General features: G+C 42.3%; 1 protein-coding gene across 1 annotated transcript; it reads left to right on the top strand.

The window, feature by feature from the left end:
- The first annotated feature begins 119 nt into the window (after positions 1-119).
- Positions 120-19,178, top strand: sass6 (SAS-6 centriolar assembly protein). The gene is made up of 17 exons (XM_064952432.1): positions 120-334; positions 673-733; positions 1,333-1,412; positions 1,484-1,588; positions 1,671-1,845; positions 2,167-2,244; positions 2,364-2,483; positions 3,566-3,757; positions 4,015-4,209; positions 8,828-8,917; positions 9,160-9,339; positions 9,557-9,638; positions 9,781-9,914; positions 10,452-10,577; positions 10,922-11,025; positions 11,249-11,343; positions 18,494-19,178. Exons 1-17 carry the CDS (start codon positions 270-272, stop codon positions 18,559-18,561), a joined length of 1,950 nt encoding a protein of 649 aa, XP_064808504.1. The 5' UTR covers positions 120-269; the 3' UTR covers positions 18,562-19,178.
- Positions 19,179-19,860: the final 682 nt, after the last annotated feature.

Below are 19,860 nucleotides of genomic sequence, written 5' to 3'. Positions count from 1 at the left end.
TTTGACTGTAAGAACGATCAACAAGTGAAGCAGCACATTGTGCTATTCCACCACTCGTCTGCAATTTAGACGATCTGGAACGCGCGCATTATTTCTCGACGTTACTTCCGTCGCCTCTTTCTCAAGTGGATGTTTCCCCAACGGTTATTCGCGGGAGAGAAGCGCCAAACTCGAAATTGAAGAGACTATTTTTTTTTAACCAAGGCCATACAAATCTAACCTTGGAATTTGCAATTTAGACACTACATTTTTGGGAGTATGAAACAATCATGACAGAAACACTTTTCAACAAGCGATTGCAAGTGCACGTCAAATGCAAAGATTGCGAAGAAAGGTAAGTTCGATTGATTGCTAACGTTACCGTTAACTAGCTAGCATAATTAACGTTATCTAGCTACTGTAACTAGCTAGATATCAAGCAATATCGACACTTGCGGCCTAACTAGATAGCTCATCAATTTGATATAGTCGTGTCTGGGCATCAGCTAGCTACAGACTATCCAGCAACCTGTGCTACGCGTTACATTGCTAGCTAGCTAAGATAGCATGTTCAGTAACGTTAAATGTCATATTCGCCAGATGGCGCTTGATAATAACAAATATATCAATGGAGTTGTATGTTACGACTAAAAATACATTGATTGAATCTTTCTGGCTAACTTTACATTACAGGAGAGGAAATATCAGAGTCGGCATTGAGCTTCAATTAACAACTAATCCAGTCCACAAAAGGGTAAGTGGTGCTTACAACCTTGGTTGGTGTTTTGCAAGACTGGATTCTTTTCCCATCATCACCCTCCCTCCTTTTATATAGTGTGAATGAGCAGTGTTTCAGAAACCAGTGCATTGATCTCGAAATGCATTGCTTACTACTGTGGGCATGCATAAATACCCAACATAAAGATAGACTCATCAATACAACATAATACCATGGCGGGGTAACTTCCGCTGAACAGACATCAACAACACCAAAAGTTTCCTGTCACTCACTTCATGGTACAACACATTGGAGAAGCACCAGTCCTAATTAGCAATGCATCGTTACAGCCACATAACTGTTAGTGGGTGTTTTTAATGGAAGTGAAAGTTGCAAAAGGGTGGCTCTCTGGGAGGCATGCATGGGTTCGACTATTCATGGACCTTAATGGTTTTCAAGGGCTGACCTACAAACATTAGCGACTGGATTCTGCTTAATGATTGACGTTAGTTGACGATGCACTTCCCCTGTTCAAGGGAATCCCTATCACGTCTGCTTTTCCCAAATGTCAGTCCTTCCCTCAAGGTAGTAGTTAGTGACAAAGCCACTATAACTAACACAACTTTGCATTCTAGGATCTGCTGGTGAGACTGACAGATGACACCGACCCTTATTTTCTGTACAACCTTGCCATATCAGAAGAGGATTTTCAAAGGTATCTTTCAATTCAGTCATTGTGCCCACTATAATGAGCATACACTAATCCTACGTCTTCTCTGTCATCAGTTTGAAAGTTCAACAGGGCCTGTTGGTAGACTTTGCGTCCTTTCCTCAGAAGTTTATAGACCTGCTAAACCAGTGTATCTCGGAGCAAGACAAAGAGAATCCAAGGTGAGAAGACTCAGGTTGTTGAATGTCTCCACTAACTGTGAGATCATGGACATGTGATGTCTCTTTGCTCTCCTTTCCCTAGATTTCTGCTCCAGTTGTCATCTCCATCATCCCCAGTATTAGACCACAGCCCTGCCAACCTCAATGTTGTGGAGACCAACGCATTCAAGCACCTCACTCACCTGTCTCTGAAGCTGCTACATGGCACTGATGTGGAGATCAAGAAGTACCTGGCAGTGTGTCTCTCCTGTGTGAAGGTAAGTGAATCTCCCGTAACTCCCTCAGAAACACAAGTTTCGGGGACAGATTTAGCCTAGTCCTGGATCAAATTAAAATAAAATAAAAACATTTTTGATGGAGTTTTTCCATTGAGGTTGGCTTTAGTCCTGGAGTAGGATTCATCCGTGTCTGGGAAACCACCCCTAGTTGTCTTTGTGACCTGAGTCTTGGGAATGGTTGATAGCAGACCTATGAAGGACCTTGGGAGATTCCATGAAGCAACACAGACTGCAGTATACTAAAGTCTGAGAAACTTCTTTGTTGTATTTCAAGTTATCCCCCCCATTTTGATCTGTCAGGAGGAGAAGCAGCAGTTGGAACAGAGGCTGAAGAAGACTGAAGATGATCTCTCGAGGCAGCTCAGCTATACACAACAGGTAAAGCAGTAGTTGATTTGAATTGATTGATTCATCTAAAAATGTAGGCGGGAGAAGTAACATCTTAAGTGGGTCCCGATTTTTAAAAAGTTCACCTTTCATATAAACGTGTCTTACAGACTCTGTCGGAGAAGAGCAGAGAGCTAGACAAGCTTCGGTCTGAGTGGACCAGCCAAACAAGCGCTCTGTCGAGCCGCCACTCTCAGGACCTCACTGCAGAGCGGGAGAACGCTTTGGAGGTATCAAGTAACTTCTCATATTATAAGTATGATGTTTAGTTAACTGCCTGGAATCGTCTAAGTGCTATTCCAGTTATCAGCAACCATAAAACCTTGAATGTTTTTTTTAAATCTCTTTGAGTTTGGGGTCTCCAACAGGTTTATAGCGAGCTACCAGTAGCTCACAGCCCACCTATGAGAAGCTCGCCAAACAATTCTGAAATTACATGCAATTTTCACGTGTTCCACCGAAAACTGTCATGAACAAATCTCACAAGTAAAAGCTCCCAGCTACTATCGAATCAACACATTGAAATTATCCCGCTATTGGCTTAAAAAGCCAAACCTAACACTATCTGCCATTTCATTTCCAGAAATATTGCCCCTGTTTGTCTATCACTCCATTAGTGGCCAGTTGATGTGATAATGGTCTTGTGGTTGACAGGAACACTTTCCCAAAAACCTTCTCAATTAAATGTTAACTGCAAAGTAGGTTTACCTGGGAGAATTAAATAATGAGTAAGTATTTCATTTGTATCTATTATTTATTTGCAAACTTTGCTGTGAAATGAGCAGCAGCACAGAACCATCACCAGACCAGAACATTCGATGGCACAATTAAAGGGCTAGATGCACAATTAAAGGGCTAGATGCACAATTAAAGGGGAATTGCACACAAAAAAATCTCCCAGACAATAAAGTGTTCTGTGATTTAAGCATTGACATCAACCCAGAACACATTGTTTCTTTATGAACTATTGTAATTTTGAGAGTGAAAAACAAAATAAATCTAACACCTGGAAAAATAAACTGAGGAACAGAATTTGGGAAAATATAAAACAGAATTTGGGAGAGAAAAGGGGGCCCGCTTGGAGTTGTTTATTAATAAACCATTATTTTACTATGTATATTGACAGAAAACATGGTACACTATGTTCTCTTGTACACCAAAGACATAGGGGAGAGAAGAATGTGCCTATTTGAAAGCTAGAAAAAATTAGAAGCTCACTTCTATTAATGTAGTTCTCATGCTAGATTTTATATGATTTCTCTCAAAAATAAGTGGTTTTCTCTTGTGATGTTTCTCATCTTGCCCTGTGCAGACACAAACCAGGCTGCAGCAGCAAAACGAGCAGCTGCGCCGGGAGCTGGAGGGAGCCCACACTAAGAGCACCCAGCAGCTGCAGAGCAGGCTGGCTGAGCTTGAGACCTCCAATAGGGACCTGACTGAGAAGAGATACAAGAGCGAGTCCACCATCCGCGACTTCAAAGCCAAACTAGTGGGACTGGAAGAGGTGAGGGGGAGGGACGCAAGCGGCCATCATTTAGTGGGGGAAATTTCATAAAAACTGCCACTTTTGTGAACAGTTTACATTTTTAAGTCTGAAACGCTCCTAGGATAAGTATCTGTCGGTCCATATCATGTGTGTTTTTTTGTTTGTTTTACATCCATATTGAATTCCTGATTTAATAGAGAAATTGAAATCTTGCCGGCCGCCATGTTGACCACCAATGTCAAATAACCTGCTGACAAGTGTTTATGTGAGAATAGGAGTCTCAGCGAGCGAAGCAGCAGGCCCTGTCTCTTCGGAGGGAGAACGGCACCCTGGACACGGAGTGTCACGAGAAGGAGCGTCAGGTGAACCAGCTGCAGACACGCGTGGCAGTCCTGGAGCAGGAGATGAAAGATAAGGAGCAGCTCGTGCTCCGCACCAAGGAAGTGCTGGAAGCCACTCAGCAACAGAAGGTATGTAGTCAGTCCCCTGGGCAAATGGAGAGCACCCCCCCCCCCTTGCTTACCTATGTTGAATGTTCTTCCTGTGAAATGCATTATACAATGCCGACGTTAATTTCTGTTTCCTTCACATGTCCTGTCCTAATATTAGTTGTATACAGTGTGCTATACAACAAAACTGGGGACGAGGAAGAAACGTTCTCACGTTTGTGCTCATCTTCGGCAGAAATTCTGAGTTAAATTCGTTATTTATTTTTTTTGCTGTAGAAAGACGCAAACAAAACGTGGAGCTAGCCAGTTGAGTGATGCTAGCTAGCCTTTGATGTCACGGCAACGAGAGCCTCGAGGGATAGGAAGAGTTTCGCTGCGGGAGAAAGTGAAGTCAGCGTGAGTTAAAAGAAAGGAAAAAAAGGGTCTGGTGTAAGGGACCGTCTGAAAAGTGTGAGAAATAAAAATAAACCGAAAATAGGAACATTTGATGAATCTATGGAACAATGGAGTTCTTACACAGAACGTTTTTGAGTACTTTGTGTAGGCAAATGGAATTAAAGCAGAAGTCGTTGTGCCAACATTTTTGACTGTTTTGGGAGGAAAAACATTCAATCTACTGCGCAGCCTAGTAAACGCTTGAAAAACCTGGTGATAAATCATATGATGAAATTGTGGCTACCTTAAAATGACATTATTCTCCCAAACCACTGATAATCGCAGAGAGATTCCGGTTTCATAAGAGAAATCAAGAGGAGGGGGAATCACTCAGTTTGTGGCTGTAATTTAACATTGCAGAGAGCAATAGAAGTGAGTATGTCAATGGAAATGGCAAATAAAGACACACAACAGCTAAGTGCATCAACCAAAGTGCATAAGGTGTCTACGTGGTTAAAAATCAAGGCAGGAGGTGGAAAGCCATGCTATCACTGTGGGAAACCAGGTCACCAAGCATAGGAGTGTTGGTGCAATGACTTAGACTGCAGAAGTTGTGGAAAAAAGGGTCACATCGAACGTGCATGTAAAAACAAAAGTACTGAACAAAGGAAAAGCGACTTCAGGAAGTACAAAAAGAAAGTGCATAAAATGGAGCACACGGAGGATGAACAAAGTTATACCTTGTCTGAAGGGGAAGAATCTTTGCATGTTTTGTCCATTTCAGACAATGGATACGGGTACTGGGTGACACCGCTACTGGATGGAAACGCAGTACGGATGCAAGTGGACACTGGAGCAGCCATATCTTCGCTGTCTGAGGCTGTATACAAGGAGAAACTACATCACCTCACACTACAGCCCACAGAGATTGCTTCAGTGAGAGGAAGTGTGATTGTTACAGTGGAGCGCAACAAACAGAAGGTAAAGCTACCACTCTACATAGTGAAAGGCAACCATCCAGCATGGCTAGGACGCACATGGCTGGTAAAGATCAAACTAAACTGGCAGGAAATTCACATGGTTGCAAAAGAGGACACAAACCTACAAGAGATATTGAGGAAACACGCGGATGTGTTCAAAGAAGAACTTGGCAGTATGAAGGACATAACAGTTAAACCAAACAGCAAGCCAAAATGCTTCAAAGCTAGACCTGTCCCATACGCCATAAAACCAAAAGTTGAAATTGAGCTAAACAGACTAGTCGAGAGTGGAGTATTGGATCCAGTGAATGTTAGTGAATGGGCTACACCCGTTGTTCCAGTCATAAAAAAAAGATGGCTCACTCAGACTCTGTGGTGATTTCTAAGTCACCATTAAACCAGTCTTGACTGCTGAAAAATATCCACTACCCCTCATTGACTACCTCTTTTCTGGTTTAGCTGGAGGACAAAAATTCAGTAAGATAGGCCTGACATAAGTCTATCGACAGATGCATGTGGACCAAGAGTCACAAGAACTGTTGATCATAGTGACTCACAAAGGACTGTACAGGTACTGGAGGCTTCCTTTTGGAATCACCTCAGCTCCGGCCTTATTTCATAGAGCTATGGACCAGATACTGAGCGGGCTCACTGGGGTCCAATGTTACGTCGATGATCTACTCATCACCGGCAAAGACGAGCAGGAGCACCTGAGAAACCTGAACGCTACACTACAGAGATTGGAGGAGTACGGTCTGAGGGTCCGGTTGGACGAATGCAAGTTTTTCTGGCCCTCTGAGTACCTGGGCCACGTCATCGACAGTTCGGGGCTCCACAAAGCGCCATCGAAGGTGAAGGCCGTTGACGGAAGCTGAGATCATTCTTAGGACTACTGACATACTACGCAAAGTTTGTGCCAAACCTAGCTAACATGTTAAAGCCACTGCATGAACCTTTGAAGTAAACCAAACAGTGGAAGTGCACAGACCGATGTGAGGAGGCCTTCAAGAAAGTGAAAACAGCCTTAGCTCAGTCAGAGGCCCGAACCCACTTCAACCCCAACTTGACATTACAGTTGGCATGTGATGCATCGCCTTATGGCGTTGGTGTGGTTGTCACACATCATGCCATCAGGTGAAGAAAGGCCAATTGCTTTCGGATCACGGACCTTAAGTAAAGCAGAGAGCAATTATGCACAGAGAGCGTGAAGCACTCGCAATTGTGTTTGGAGTTAAGACATTTCATCAATTTCTGTTTGGCCAACGATTCACACTGCTGACCCCTCACCTCCATCTTTGGTCCCCACACCGGCATTCCGTCGCTTGCAGCCAGCCGCATGCAGCGATGGGCGTTATTGTTATCTTCTCACCAGTACGATATCAAGTACAGAAGGTCTGAGCAGCACTGCAATGCAGATGGCCTCTCAAGGCTTCCCTTACCTGTCATACACACTAAGCACTCCCAGGCAGAAATCTTCTACTTCAAGGAAATTACGAACGCCCTCCTTACATCTGTCCAAGTGGAAAAAGTTCACCCACACTGATCCAGTGATGTCTGAGGTTGTGGACATTGTCACTCGTGGAAAAGGAGATGTCGGACAGCCTACAACCTTACCCAGTGAGGAGAAACAAGCTCACAGTTCAGTTTGGATGCTTGCTATGGGGTTTTCGAGTCCTCATACCGCCACCACTGAGAAGACAGGTGCTTGAAGAACTCCATTCAGTGAACTGTGGCATGGTGCGAATGAAGGAGATTGCACGCAACTACTTTTGGTGGCCAGGTCTGGACGCCGCTATCGAAGACAACGTCAAGTCATGTTCTGCATGTCAAAAGATGAGGAACATTCCTCAGCTAGCGCCACTACACCCATGGGACTTCCCAGAGGCATCTTGGCAGCGAGTCCACATAGACTATTCAGGCCCACTGGAGGATCGTAATTTTCTTAGGCCATTTGCTGTGTGCGTCAACTACGACTGAGGTCACAGTGATGAAGAGCATCTCAGCGGAGAGAACCATCGAAGAGCTACGGTCAAACTTCAGACTCTTCGGCTTGCCGACGCAACTCATTAGTGATAATGGCCCCCAACTGGTGTCTGAAGAGTTCCGGAAATGGAATTCAGCAAATGGAATACAGCACATCAAGTCAGCGCCGTATCACCCTGCTACGAACGGCCTCGCTGAAAGGTTTGTCCAAACGATGAAGCAGGCTTTAAAATCATCACGAGAACGGCTCCTTTAATAGGCGTCTAAACACCTTCTTGTTAAAACCTACAGAAACACTCCCCACGCTACAACCAAAGTGGCACCCATGATGAAAAGACAGCTTCGCACGCGACTCAACCTCCTGAGACCTCCAAAGACAAGACAGGTTGTACAGAGAGCACAGGTGGAGAGATGGAGCAAAGCAAAAGACAAAAGCTTCATAGCTGGAGAGAGAGTTCTTGCTCAGAACTACTGCAAAGGTCTAAAGTGGATACCAGCCACAGTGGTTGCACAAACAGGGCCTATGTCCTACACAGTTCACTCACCAGAAAACATAATCTGGAGGAGACACGTGGACCAACTGTTGCCAGGAACCAACCTCAGAGATGACTCATGTCAAGTGACAAACCAAGATCAGCTACTGGAGACCTACCATGACTATGAGCTATCACCTGAACATCCACTGCAGCAACCTACAAATGTGGAAAGTACTCCAGACTCACCTGAACCAGCCAGAGTGTCTACTCAGGGTACTGTTGCACCCCAGTCTGGGCATACACCATCACCACTCACTCAGAGACCATGTGACTGTAGACTCACCTGTACGTCGTCATTACCCTGCAAGAGAAAGACGACCCCCTGACAGGTTGACTATTTAGTTCAGACTAACCTCTGACATTGGGGCAGAATAGACCCCTGACTTAAGTCTGGGGACTGAGGCAGTCTACCCTCTATCCGTAGTTTAGAAAAGGCTATTCTGAAAAGTTAATTTATTTACATTAAGATAACTTATATTAAAAAGAAAACAAGGCAAAACAGTGAATATTTACCTTTTCCTTATGCGTCATCAAAGGTAAGGGGAAGGAATATGTTGTGTATTGATATTCTAGTTTTGTCCTTTTAGGGCACTTGTAACCCTCCCTTGCTTACCTACGTTGAAATGCTTGGAATGTTCTTCCTGTGAAATGCATTAAACAATGCCAACGTTAATTTCTACTCCCGTCTCATGTCCTGTCCTTATATTAGTTGTATATGTAATACAGTGTGCTATACAACATGTGACATTCTGTGTTTGTGTGTAGAACTCAGTTGAAGGAAATGCCGAAAGCAAACAACTCCAAATGGTAAAACTGGAAGCCACAGTGAAATCCCTGTCTGAGGAACTCATAAAGGTGGGTTACTTACATTTCCACTCATGGCTTTTTGTTATGCATGTCATGGTCTGGAAATACTTGGTCACAGACTCCATCCAGTCAAGTTCAAATCCACAAGTCCTTGTCCACTCATGTACTTATTTGAGTCTAAATATTGATACAAATTTTGTCTTGGGTCTGATCATATCCCCTTTGAGAAAGAACACATTGAGCGTGGGGGTCAAGTACCGTCTTGACACTACCTCGTGTTGACTTCCTAGGCCAATGGCATCATCAAGAAGCTGCAGGGAGAGCTGAGGGGCCTGGTGGGGAAGATCAAGGTGAAGAACACTGTGATGGTGTCTCAGGAGAAGGTGCTTCAGGAGACCCAGGAGAGGCTGCATAAAGCCCAGAGAGACCTGCAGGACACTCAGCAGCAGCTCAAGCATAGAGACGAGGAGGTGTGTGTTTCCATTACAGAGTGTCCACTACCTTAAATGCGAATCTGAGAATAACAAAAATGGTCAGAAGTGTGTGTGTGTGTGTGTGTGTGTGTGTGTGTGTGTGTGTGTGTGTGTGTGTGTGTGCGCAAGCCAAGTTCTGAGGAGTAGTGGGCGCTGACATAATTATTGGGTGTCAAGTTTGGATTTATCTTTTTGGTTGTAACTTCCACTGTAGGTGTCGAAATTGAAGGAGCAGTTGGAGGAGACGGTTCAGAAATTAGATGAAAGCAGGGAGGTGCTGAAAACAAACGAGAATGGTATGGAAGGTCGTTTAAAGAAATGTTTCACAAAAAAATTCAACTACATGATTTTGCACTTAACCTTGGCTGTTATCAAATGACCTACTGTTTGTATTCATTTAGTCTTCCCCTGCAACAATGGATTTGTCTTATCCTTCAGTTATAATGTGGCTGAACAAACAGCTGAATGAGAACCAGTTATCCAGGAAGCCGGAGACCCTTGGAACGTTTGAGACTCCTTCAACTCTCTCAGCCTCAACTGGACAGAGGATGGACGGTGCATCTCACAACATGGTAAGCACTAAACATGTCATAGTACACGGTAAGATATTGGTTTGATATATTTTAGTTGCAGTGGGTATCGTGTTTTGTGTTTTTCATTGCAGTTTTATATACGTGTGTCGCTTTTTAAAGTAAATTTGAGTTGTATGCATGCGTCTTAAAGGCAGACTCTGCCATATGACATCATACACAGGCAGGGAAACTTCCTGCTTATAGACGTCAATAAAAATTTAATCTGCTAAGACGATCTGCTGCTGTTGGCATTTGGCAGATTTAAATTGGATTGTTTTCGGTTAGCAGGGATGCGTTACGCAGGCGGCAGGAAACACAGTTTTGGAATATTCAGATATATGAATAAACTTGTTATGTATAACAAGGAATCATGTCAGCTCTATTCATGGTATTTCTATCTGTAAGGTTCGACAATGTTGTGGATGGTGACATCATATTGTCAAGTCTACCTTTTACGATTCGACCAGTTACGATTTGACCAGCAAAGTGCACACAATCAGATCAGCTCAAGTCACGTGTGCTTGACTTTGTTTTCAGCTGGACAGCCGAGCGTTTCCCTCCTCGGCCGGACAGGGCTACCCCATCACGTCCACGCTGAACTCCAAACTCCCTCTGTCCAGCCGCTCTGTCTTCTCACTACACAACCAGGGCCCTGGAGCCAAGGCAGGCTCATCTTTTCTCCTTTGTTATGCTGAAATTCTAATTAAACTTTGATGCTATATTTAGAAGTGTGTTGAAATAGGTGTGGTTTTGCAATGACACAGCCTTGAATTTGGGCCACATGAATAGCAACCTGGATGATTTACCTAAAGCATAGGATGTAGGTATGGATAACAATTAACAATTCCTTACGTCGACTATAATTTAATCTTGGAAGAACCAATAATTCTATGTGGTGTGGGATAAGGCAGCTTGAACTCAATTTTGTTGTATTTCTAACTCGTTTCAGCTGTATTTGGGGGTTTGCTTGAATTCAGACTTTTTTGTTGACCTGGACTGAATTGTAGGTCCAGTTTAACCCGATGAGTACCAAGCCCAGCATGTCTCCTGTGGATGTGAGGGATGGGAGCCCCACAGCACAGCATCCCCCTCAGCCCTCCAACAAAGAGAAGTGAGTCCAGCTCTCTGTTACGTTGTGTGCTTTCAGCATCCGAAGTGTTCAGAAATGTTTTCTCTGCTCACTGTTGCATGAAAATAGCTCCGGTTTATGGATGGTCCATCACCATCAGCAAGAGCCCAAGACCATCTACTTTATTCTCTGGGCCTTCCATTCAGACTGCCTTTTTTTCCATCTTCATAACGGTCTTATTCTTCTTTTTCTTTTTTGAACTTAGTGGCGAGCCTGCTGGGTTGGAGTCCAAATACTTTGAGAAGCGAGACGACAGCATTCCCCTCCGTGGTCTGTTGTCAGGCATGCACCTCAACAGAGGTAAGACCACATCCATACCTGCTTTGTAGACACTGGGGGTTATTTGTTTGAGTGATGCCAGTTTATGAGGGGAAGTTCACTCTACATGCCTCTTAACTTCTTGGTGACAGGGGAGCAGTATTGAGTAGCTTGGATGAATAAGGTGCCCAGAGTAAACTGCCTGCTACTCTGTCCCAGATGCTAATATATGCATACTATTAGTAGTATTGGATAGATAACACTCTGAAATTTCTAAAACTGTTTGAATGATGTCTGTGAGTATAACAGAACTCATATGACATACGAAAAACCTGAGACGAATCCAACCAGGAAGTGGGAAATCTGAGGTTTGTAGTTTCATTTAAGTGATCGCCTATCCAATATACTGTGTCTATGGGGCCAGATTGCACTTCCCAAGGCTTCCAGCAGATGTCAACAGCCTTTAGAAAGTTGTTTGAGGCGTCTATTGTGGAAGGGTGTTGAATAACAGCTGTTTCAATAAGTGGACTAGGCTGAGGCCAATCAGTTGTTTACTGCGCGGTCACGCGGGCGCGCCATTCCTTCTTTTTCCTCTGTAATGAATAGGCTATTGTCCGGTTGGAATATTATTGAAGATTTATTATAAAAAGACCCTAAGGATTGATTGTAAACATCGTTTGACATGTTTCTACAAACTGTAATGGAACTCTTTTGACTTTTCGTCTGGATTTTGCACTCGCGCATTGTGCCTTTGGAATAGTGAACTAAATGCGCGAACAAAACGGAGGTATTTGGACATAAATATGGACGTAATCGAACAAAACAAACATTTATTGTGGGAGTCCTGGGTGTGCATTCCGACGAAGATCAGCAAAGGTAAGTGAAGATTTATAATGCTATTTATGACTTTTGTTGACTCCACAATTTCACGGGTAACTGTATGGCTTGCTTCTGTGGCTGAACGCTGTTCTCAGATTATTGACTATTGTGCTTTTGCCGTAAAGCTTTTTTGAAATCTGACACAGCGGTTGCATTAAGAACAAGTTTATCTTTAATTCTGTGTAAAACATGTATCTTTGATGTGGCTCTCTGCAATTTCTCTGGAAATTGGAGGCATTTCATGGCTGTAATCTGAGGTTTTTGGATATAAATGGGAACTTGATCTAACAAAACATACATGTATTATGTAGCATTGAGTCCTGGGAGTGTCATCTGATGAAAATTGTCAAAGGTTAGAATTAATCACCATCTATATTTCTGCTTCTTGTGACGCCTCTCTTTGGTTGGAAAATGGCTGAATGCTTTCTGTGACTAGTTGCTGACCTAACATAATGTTATGTTCTACTTTCGCCGAAAAGCCTTTTTGAAATCGGACACGGTGGTTGGATTACTGAGAAGTGTATCTTTAAAATGCTGTAAAATACTTGTATGGTTGAGGAATTTTAATTATGAGTTTTGTGTTGTTTTGAATTTGGCTTTGGCGCCTTGCAATTTCACTGGCTGTTGGCGAGGTGGGACGCTAGCGTCCCGAACGATTCCAGAGAGGTTATGTCCCTTCCCACTGGGCACACCACATCCTTTCAACATGGAAATGTGGGTGATATTTGGTTGAGATGTTGATCAATGAGATTTCAACCTTTCTGCTATTAGATGAAGCACAGTGAAACTTAAAATGAGTGAATAAAGTACATGGTGCAAAGAGATCAAAGCTGTTTGAGATTCTGCACAGATTATTACAGCAATTCACAGACCTGCAACCTTTGCATGCTATCTAGAACATGCAAGCTTTCTATGATTAGATAACAAGACATTTCTAGTTAGGCTACTACATTAGGCTAACCTCAATGTCGCCATGGATGTGTTAATCACTTTCAGGTTGAATAAATACTGCTAGACCTTAGTCTGTAAATCAGCCTTAACTTTAGGCTATTTACTATATTACAAAAGTAATAATGAATTGTGTTTGGTTGATAACGCAACCAAATATAAACATTTTAATGCTTGGCTAGATTAATCTGAGCTACTGGTTTAATCCTATTCTTTTAACTTTTTATTTTTTATTTAGTTGGAGATGGGAATCCAACACATTTAAGTTAATATGCTATTTACTGTATTGCAAAAGTGATATTGAACTGTTTGGTTGTCAACGCATCAACTTTTTGAAGGATTTGTATCTTTTGACACGGACTTCAAAGTTAAAGAACAGTGCTAAATAAAATAAAACTTTTATTTAAAGTTTGATTTAGTCATATTCTTTAACTTTGATTTTTGGTTGAGATAAAGGCGTGAAGCCAACATATTATTTATTTGTAGACAAACTGGAATTAAAGACTAAATCAGTGGTCCAGGTGGACCTTCAAGCGCAACTTAATATCCAGTTTGTCTACAAATAAATAATTGAAATGTTGGATTCACGTCTTCATCTCAACCAAAAATCCAAGATAAAGAATAGGACTTAATCTAATCAGATTTAAATAAAGTTTGATTTGATTTATTACTATTCTTTAACTTTGGTTTATTTTAAAACAAAAATCTAAGCTTGAAATCCTAGGCCTATATGCATTGTCTATTCTTTTGGTTGAACCCGGAGTTGAATTGAAACTAGTGAAGGATGACTTAGTATTTAGGCCTATATAGCATTTACAATCATTGATTTATATATGACTTCTAAAGTATGGTTGCATTTAATTTGCTCTGTTATTAAACCTAACCTTTGGAACAATAAATATATTTAGTTATTAATCATTCTCATGATGGCACATTAGTAGTAGTCTGTGACAAAGTGTTGGAGCAAAATTATTTTATTAGTCTAATGCTGTTGTGACTGCAAACACTGTCATTTCCCACAGCTGTCCAGTAACCTCGTCATACACCCAACAAAGGAGTGATTTGTTATTTGTTCCTTATCTCTGTGACACTGAAAGCCATCCAGGTTGAATTCTTCTCCTGTCTGTTTGTTTAGGCTCTAAAGATCATCACTCCCCTATCTTAAGACACACAGGCTGTAAGAACTGGTCGGAACCTGTTTTTGTTTATTAGAATGCTTTAAGGGAGTATAACTAATTACCCTTATGTATCTCTTTTGTAGGCTTGCCTCCCTCTTTGAGGGATAAGAAGCTTTTTGTGTTGGTGGAGGATATAAAGACGGAGGGACTTTTAAATATGCAAGATCCTATCCGGGTTCATCCTGATAGGGAGATCATCCTTGCAATTGCTCAAATAAACCTCGTATTGCTGATAGGAGTTCTGCCTGATTCCATGACTCAGAGGTCTAAGGCACTGCATTGTCACTACAGATCCGGATTCACACAATTGGCCCAGCGTCGTCTGGATTAGGGCAGGGTTTGGCTGGCCGGGATATCCTTGTCCCATCGTGCTCTAGCGATTCCTGTGGCGGGCCGGGCGCATGCATGCTGACACGGTCGCCTATTGTACAGTGTTTCCTCCGACACATTGGTGCGGCTGGCTTCCGGGTAAACGTGAGCAGTGTGTCAAGAAGCAGTGCGGCTTGGCAGGGTCGTGTTTCGGAGGACGCATGGCTCTCGACCTTTGCCTCTCCCGAGTCCGTATGGGAGTTGCAGCGATGGGCCAAGACTGTAACAACGAATTGGATATCACAAAATTGGGGAGAAAAAGGGTTTTAAAAAATTGCCTTGGATGGGAGACTAAATCAGTAGGACGTGCAGTAGGAGGGGCTGCCCAGCCTGTACATTTAATTCATTTTTAGATAGTGAAGTTTCCACTTAGTGTACAACACATTAGAAACACCTAATATTGAGTTGCCCCCCCTCTTTGCCTTCAGAACAGCCTCAATTCTTCAGGCATGGCCTCTCCAAGATGTCAAGCATTCCACAGGGATGCGGGCCCATGTTGACTCCAATGCTTCCCACAGTTGTCAAGTTGGCTGGATGTCCTTTAGGTGGTGGACCATTCTTGATACACATGGGAAACTGTTTAGAGTGGAAAAACCCAGCAGCGTTGCAGTTCTTGACTCACTCAAATCGGTGTGCCTGGCACCTACTACCATATCCTGTTCAAAGGCACTTAAATACTTGTCTTGCTCAGTCACCCTTTGAATGGCACACATACACAATCCATGTCTCAATTGTCTCAAGGCTTAAAAATGCTTCTTTAACCTGTCTCCTCCCCTTCTGCAGACGTGGCCAAAAGTTTGGAGAATGACACAAATATTAATTTCCATAAAGTTTGCTGCTTCAGTGTCTTTAGATATTTTTGTCAGGTATTACATTGGAATACTGAAGTATAATTATAAGCATTTCATAAGTGTCAAAGGCTTTTATTGACAATTACACAAAGTTGATGCAAAGAGTCAATATTTCCATTGCTGACCCTTCTTTTTCCAAGACCTCTGCAATCTTCCCATGGCATGCTGTCAATTAACTTCTGGGCCACATCCTGACTGATGGCAGCCCATTCTTGCATAATCAATGCTTGGAGTTTGTCAGAATTTGTGGGGTTTTGTCTGGGGAGTTTCTTGGCCATGGTCCCAAAATATTGATGTTTTGTTCCCAGAGCCACCTAGTTATCACTTTTGCCTTATGGCAAGGTGCTCCATCAAGCTGGAAAATGCATTGTTCGTCACCAAACTGTTCCTGGATGATTGGGAGAAGTTGCTCTCGAAGTTGGTACCATTCTTTATTCATGGCCATGTTCTTTGGCAAAATTGTGAGTGAGCCCACTCCCTTGGCTGAGAAGCAACCCCACAGATGAATGGTCTCAGGATGCTTTACTGTTGGCATGACACAGAACTGATGGTAGCGCTCACCTTGTCTTCTCCGGACAAGCTTTTTTCTGGATGCCCCAAACAATCGGAGAGGGGATTCATCAGAGAAAATGACTTTACCCAATCCTCAGCAGTCCAATCCCTGTACCTTTTGCAGAATATCAGTCTGTCCCTGATGTTTTTCCTGGAGAGAAGTGGCTTCTTTATGGCCCTTCTTGACACCAGGCCATCCTCCAAAAGTCTTTACCTCACTGTGCGTGCAAATGCACTCACACCTGCCTGCTGCCATTCCTGAGCAAGCTCTATACTGGTGGTGCCCCGATCCCGCAGCTGAATCAACTTTAGGAGAAGGTCCTGGCGCTTGCTGGACTTTCTTGAGCGCCCTGAAGCCTTCTTCAGAACAATTGAACCGCTCTCCTTGAAGTTCTTGATGATCCGATAAATGGTTGATTTAGGTGCAATCTTATTGGCAGCAATATCCTTGCCTGTGAAGCCATTTTTGTGCAAAGCAATGATGACGGCAAGTGTTTACTTGCAGGTAACCATTGTTGACAGAGGAAGAACAATGATTCCAGGCACCACCCTCCTTTTGAAGGTTCCAGTCTGTTATTCAAACCCAATCAGCATGAAAGAGTGATCTCCAGCCTTGTCCTCGTCAACACTCACCTGTGTTAACGAGAATCACTGACATGATGTCAGCTGGTCCTTTTGTGGCAGGGCTGAAATGCAGTGGAAATGTTTTTGGGGGATTCAGTTCATTTGCATGGCAAAGAGGGACTTTGCAATTAATTGCAATTCATCCGATCACTCTTCATAACATTCTGGAGTATATGCAAATTGCCATCATACAAACTGAGGCAGCAGACATAGTGAATATTTGTGTCATTCTCAAAACTTTTGGCCACGACTACATTGATTTAAGTGAATTTATACAAGTGACCATAGTTCTCACCTGGTCAGTCTCATGGAAAGAGCAGGTGTTCTTACTGTTTTGTACACTGTATATAACGTTGAAGGTCCATTTCAAAGGTACAAATTCAACATATTTTATACAAGGTTTGTCTGTTAAATTGGTTACAATTTTTACTTAATCCTGTGGTTGAAATTTCACAACAGTTCGCATTGCTTTTTTTTTTTTTTTAATTAATCCAATGTACTTTACAAATTCCATGTCATAATACGTTGACAAATTACATTGAAACCAAATGGATTCAACTAAACCCAGTGGGTTTGTTCTGCTTTTTAAAAATCATACACATTATCTTTGTTCGAATAACCATACTAACATACTGTACACAACATACTATTAGTTAATTTTAGTATACTGTAAACTGTAAGCATACTAGCTCTTTGCCGGTCTACCGGAAGTTGATGCTGTTGCTATGCAACCTCTTGTTACAAATGACTTCGGGTGTGTTGTTAATTCTATCCTCCAGATTGAATTTATGGAGCGCACACTGGATGCTCCGCCGAGGAAGAGGGTTGATTTGAGCGTTCTGACCTTACAGCGGCAGTCAAGCACCCAAGCTGATGTTGGCTAGCTACTTCCAGACACAAATGAGACCACTGACCATTTTACTCGCCCTAGCAGAGCCGGTTAGGCAGTTTATTTTCCAGAAAGTTGGTGACTGTACTTCTGGTAACAATTTAATTACGCTTTTTTGCCGACTTTTACTGACACCGGACAGATTCAATGGGTGTTGGCGCGCTCGTAAATCCGTTATTCTGCGCTCTGGTACACTCAGACGCGAGTGCTCTGAAATCGGAGTAAATAGCCAGAGCGAATTTACGAAAGCAGCAGAAAGTCCGTTGAACGCACAACGATGATAACATTTAGCTAAGAATGACAGGATTAATCAAGTAAATTAACATTGGGTAGTTAGCTTATACTTAACATACTGTCAAGTTTGCTGTATTATTAGCCAACTAACGTTTGCTTACATACAGGTGCATACGGTTGTAATGATAAGCTATGTGGTTCGTAAGGACAGCTTAATTAACATTGTCAGCCAACATAACATGTAAGGTAACTTATTTGAAAAATCATTACTTTTTACATTGCTTTAACTAATTATGACAATGTTAAACAATGAATTTGTATCCGCTCTCGTTGTATGTGTGCATGTTTTCCGCCATTTTCTTAAAATCTGAACATGTGAAGCCACGCCTATTTCCTGAATTGCAGTATGGGCCCTAAAGTACAGATAGTGTCCTCTGCATGTATACTTAATATTTTGGCGAATTTAGTACGACAGCCGGGAACTTTTGGCATACTATATCCATATTATGACCAATAAGCATACTATATACTATTAACATCACAAATAGTGCAGTTAGTATGAGTATTCGAACACAGCTATTGTCTTGCACATTGTCAGTAACCTTGCTGAATTAAGATTCAGATTTTGTCTGTCATACGACTTCATTTTTTCCCTCCTTTGTCTCTAGATGTTCCAAGGCCACCACCAGCCAAGCCTGGCCTGCACCCTCTGTCGTCCGCTTACTTCCCTGGCTGAGAAGGAATGGAGCCAAGAACTACTGTAATGTCCACTCCACAACACACCACTGAATACCACTGTGACTAAGGAGAGCGAATTGTTCGACCAACCACAGATTCTCACAGTACCTCCGCCTATGTTAATGTTTTTAACCTGTGCTGTGTTTCCAAGTATTTATTAAAAAGACAACCAATCAATAGTAATTAAGCCACTTGATCGGTTTGCCAAATATTACATTTGTTGGTTTGTTTAAAAAATAACTTTGTCGTCACGTCTTACTCGTAATTAGCATTGACATAACTAATGCTGTCATCATGTTGCTCTGGGTGTCTTCATAACTTTTAACGCTTAATAGTACTCAAGTCCTGGTACGAATGATACATTCTACCAATGAGTGTTCCTCAAGAAAAGCTGCCGTCTGTTCTCATGGTGCAACAATTTGATAAAAGATAACTTTTCTCTGGTTAACATGTACATGCTAATCGGAAGTCATCACCAGCGTATTGATGAACAGAGCATGAACCACAGAATGATTGCTACTGAAGTGTTTGCTGTGTAAAAACTGTACATATGGCTGTATGAAATTAATCATTAATGTGTGTGTATATCTGTAGATTAAAGTTTTGTTTTCAGAATCTGTTGTCTAGTCTCTCTCTGATCAACTAGCTACAATGAACAAAAGTATAAACGCAACATGTAAAGTGTTGGTTTCATGAGCTTGAAATAAACAATCCCAGATATTTTTCATGCACACAAAGCTTATTCATTTACATTTGTTTACATCCCTGTTAATAAGCATGTTTCCTTTTGATATACCATCCACCTGACAGGTGTGGCACATCAATAAACTGATTAAACGCCAGTCTCAAAGTCAACAGTGAAGATGCGACTCCGGGATGCTGGCCTTCTAGGCCGAGTTCCGCTGTCCAGTGTGTTCTTTTGCCCATCTTAATCTTTTTATTTTTATTGGCCAGTCTGAGATATGTCTTTTTCTTTGCAACTGCCTTGAATACAGGCATCCCAGAGTCGCCTCTTCACTGTTGACGTTGAGACTGGTGTTTTGCGGGTACTATTTAATTAAGTTGCCAGTTGAGGACTTGTGAGGCTTCTGTTTCTCAAACTAGACTAATGTACTTGTCTTCTTGCTCAGTTGTGCTCCAGAGTCTCCCACTCCCGCACCTTATGAAACAGACTGTGAAGCAACACAAAACATTGGCACAAACACATGCATGCACATGTGGATTTAGTCCTGTAGATACAGTGGGGAGAGCAAGTATTTCATACACTGCTGATTTTGCAGGTTTTCCTACTGACAAA

This window comes from Oncorhynchus masou, chromosome 31 (assembly GCF_036934945.1).
Source record: "Oncorhynchus masou masou isolate Uvic2021 chromosome 31, UVic_Omas_1.1, whole genome shotgun sequence".
Classification (NCBI taxonomy): Eukaryota; Metazoa; Chordata; class Actinopteri; order Salmoniformes; family Salmonidae; genus Oncorhynchus; species Oncorhynchus masou.
The sequence above is the reverse complement of the archived record's forward strand: the minus strand, read 5'-3'. Positions and strand labels throughout refer to the sequence as shown.

Coding starts and splice junctions, on each gene's coding strand:
- sass6 (XM_064952432.1), top strand. CDS start 270: ATGACAGAAACACTTTTCAACAAGCGATTGCAAGTGCACGTCAAATGC. Junction 9,340..9,556: donor TCAAGCATAGAGACGAGGAG/GTGTGTGTTTCC, acceptor CTTCCACTGTAG/GTGTCGAAATTGAAGGAGCA. Junction 9,915..10,451: donor ACGGTGCATCTCACAACATG/GTAAGCACTAAA, acceptor CTTTGTTTTCAG/CTGGACAGCCGAGCGTTTCC.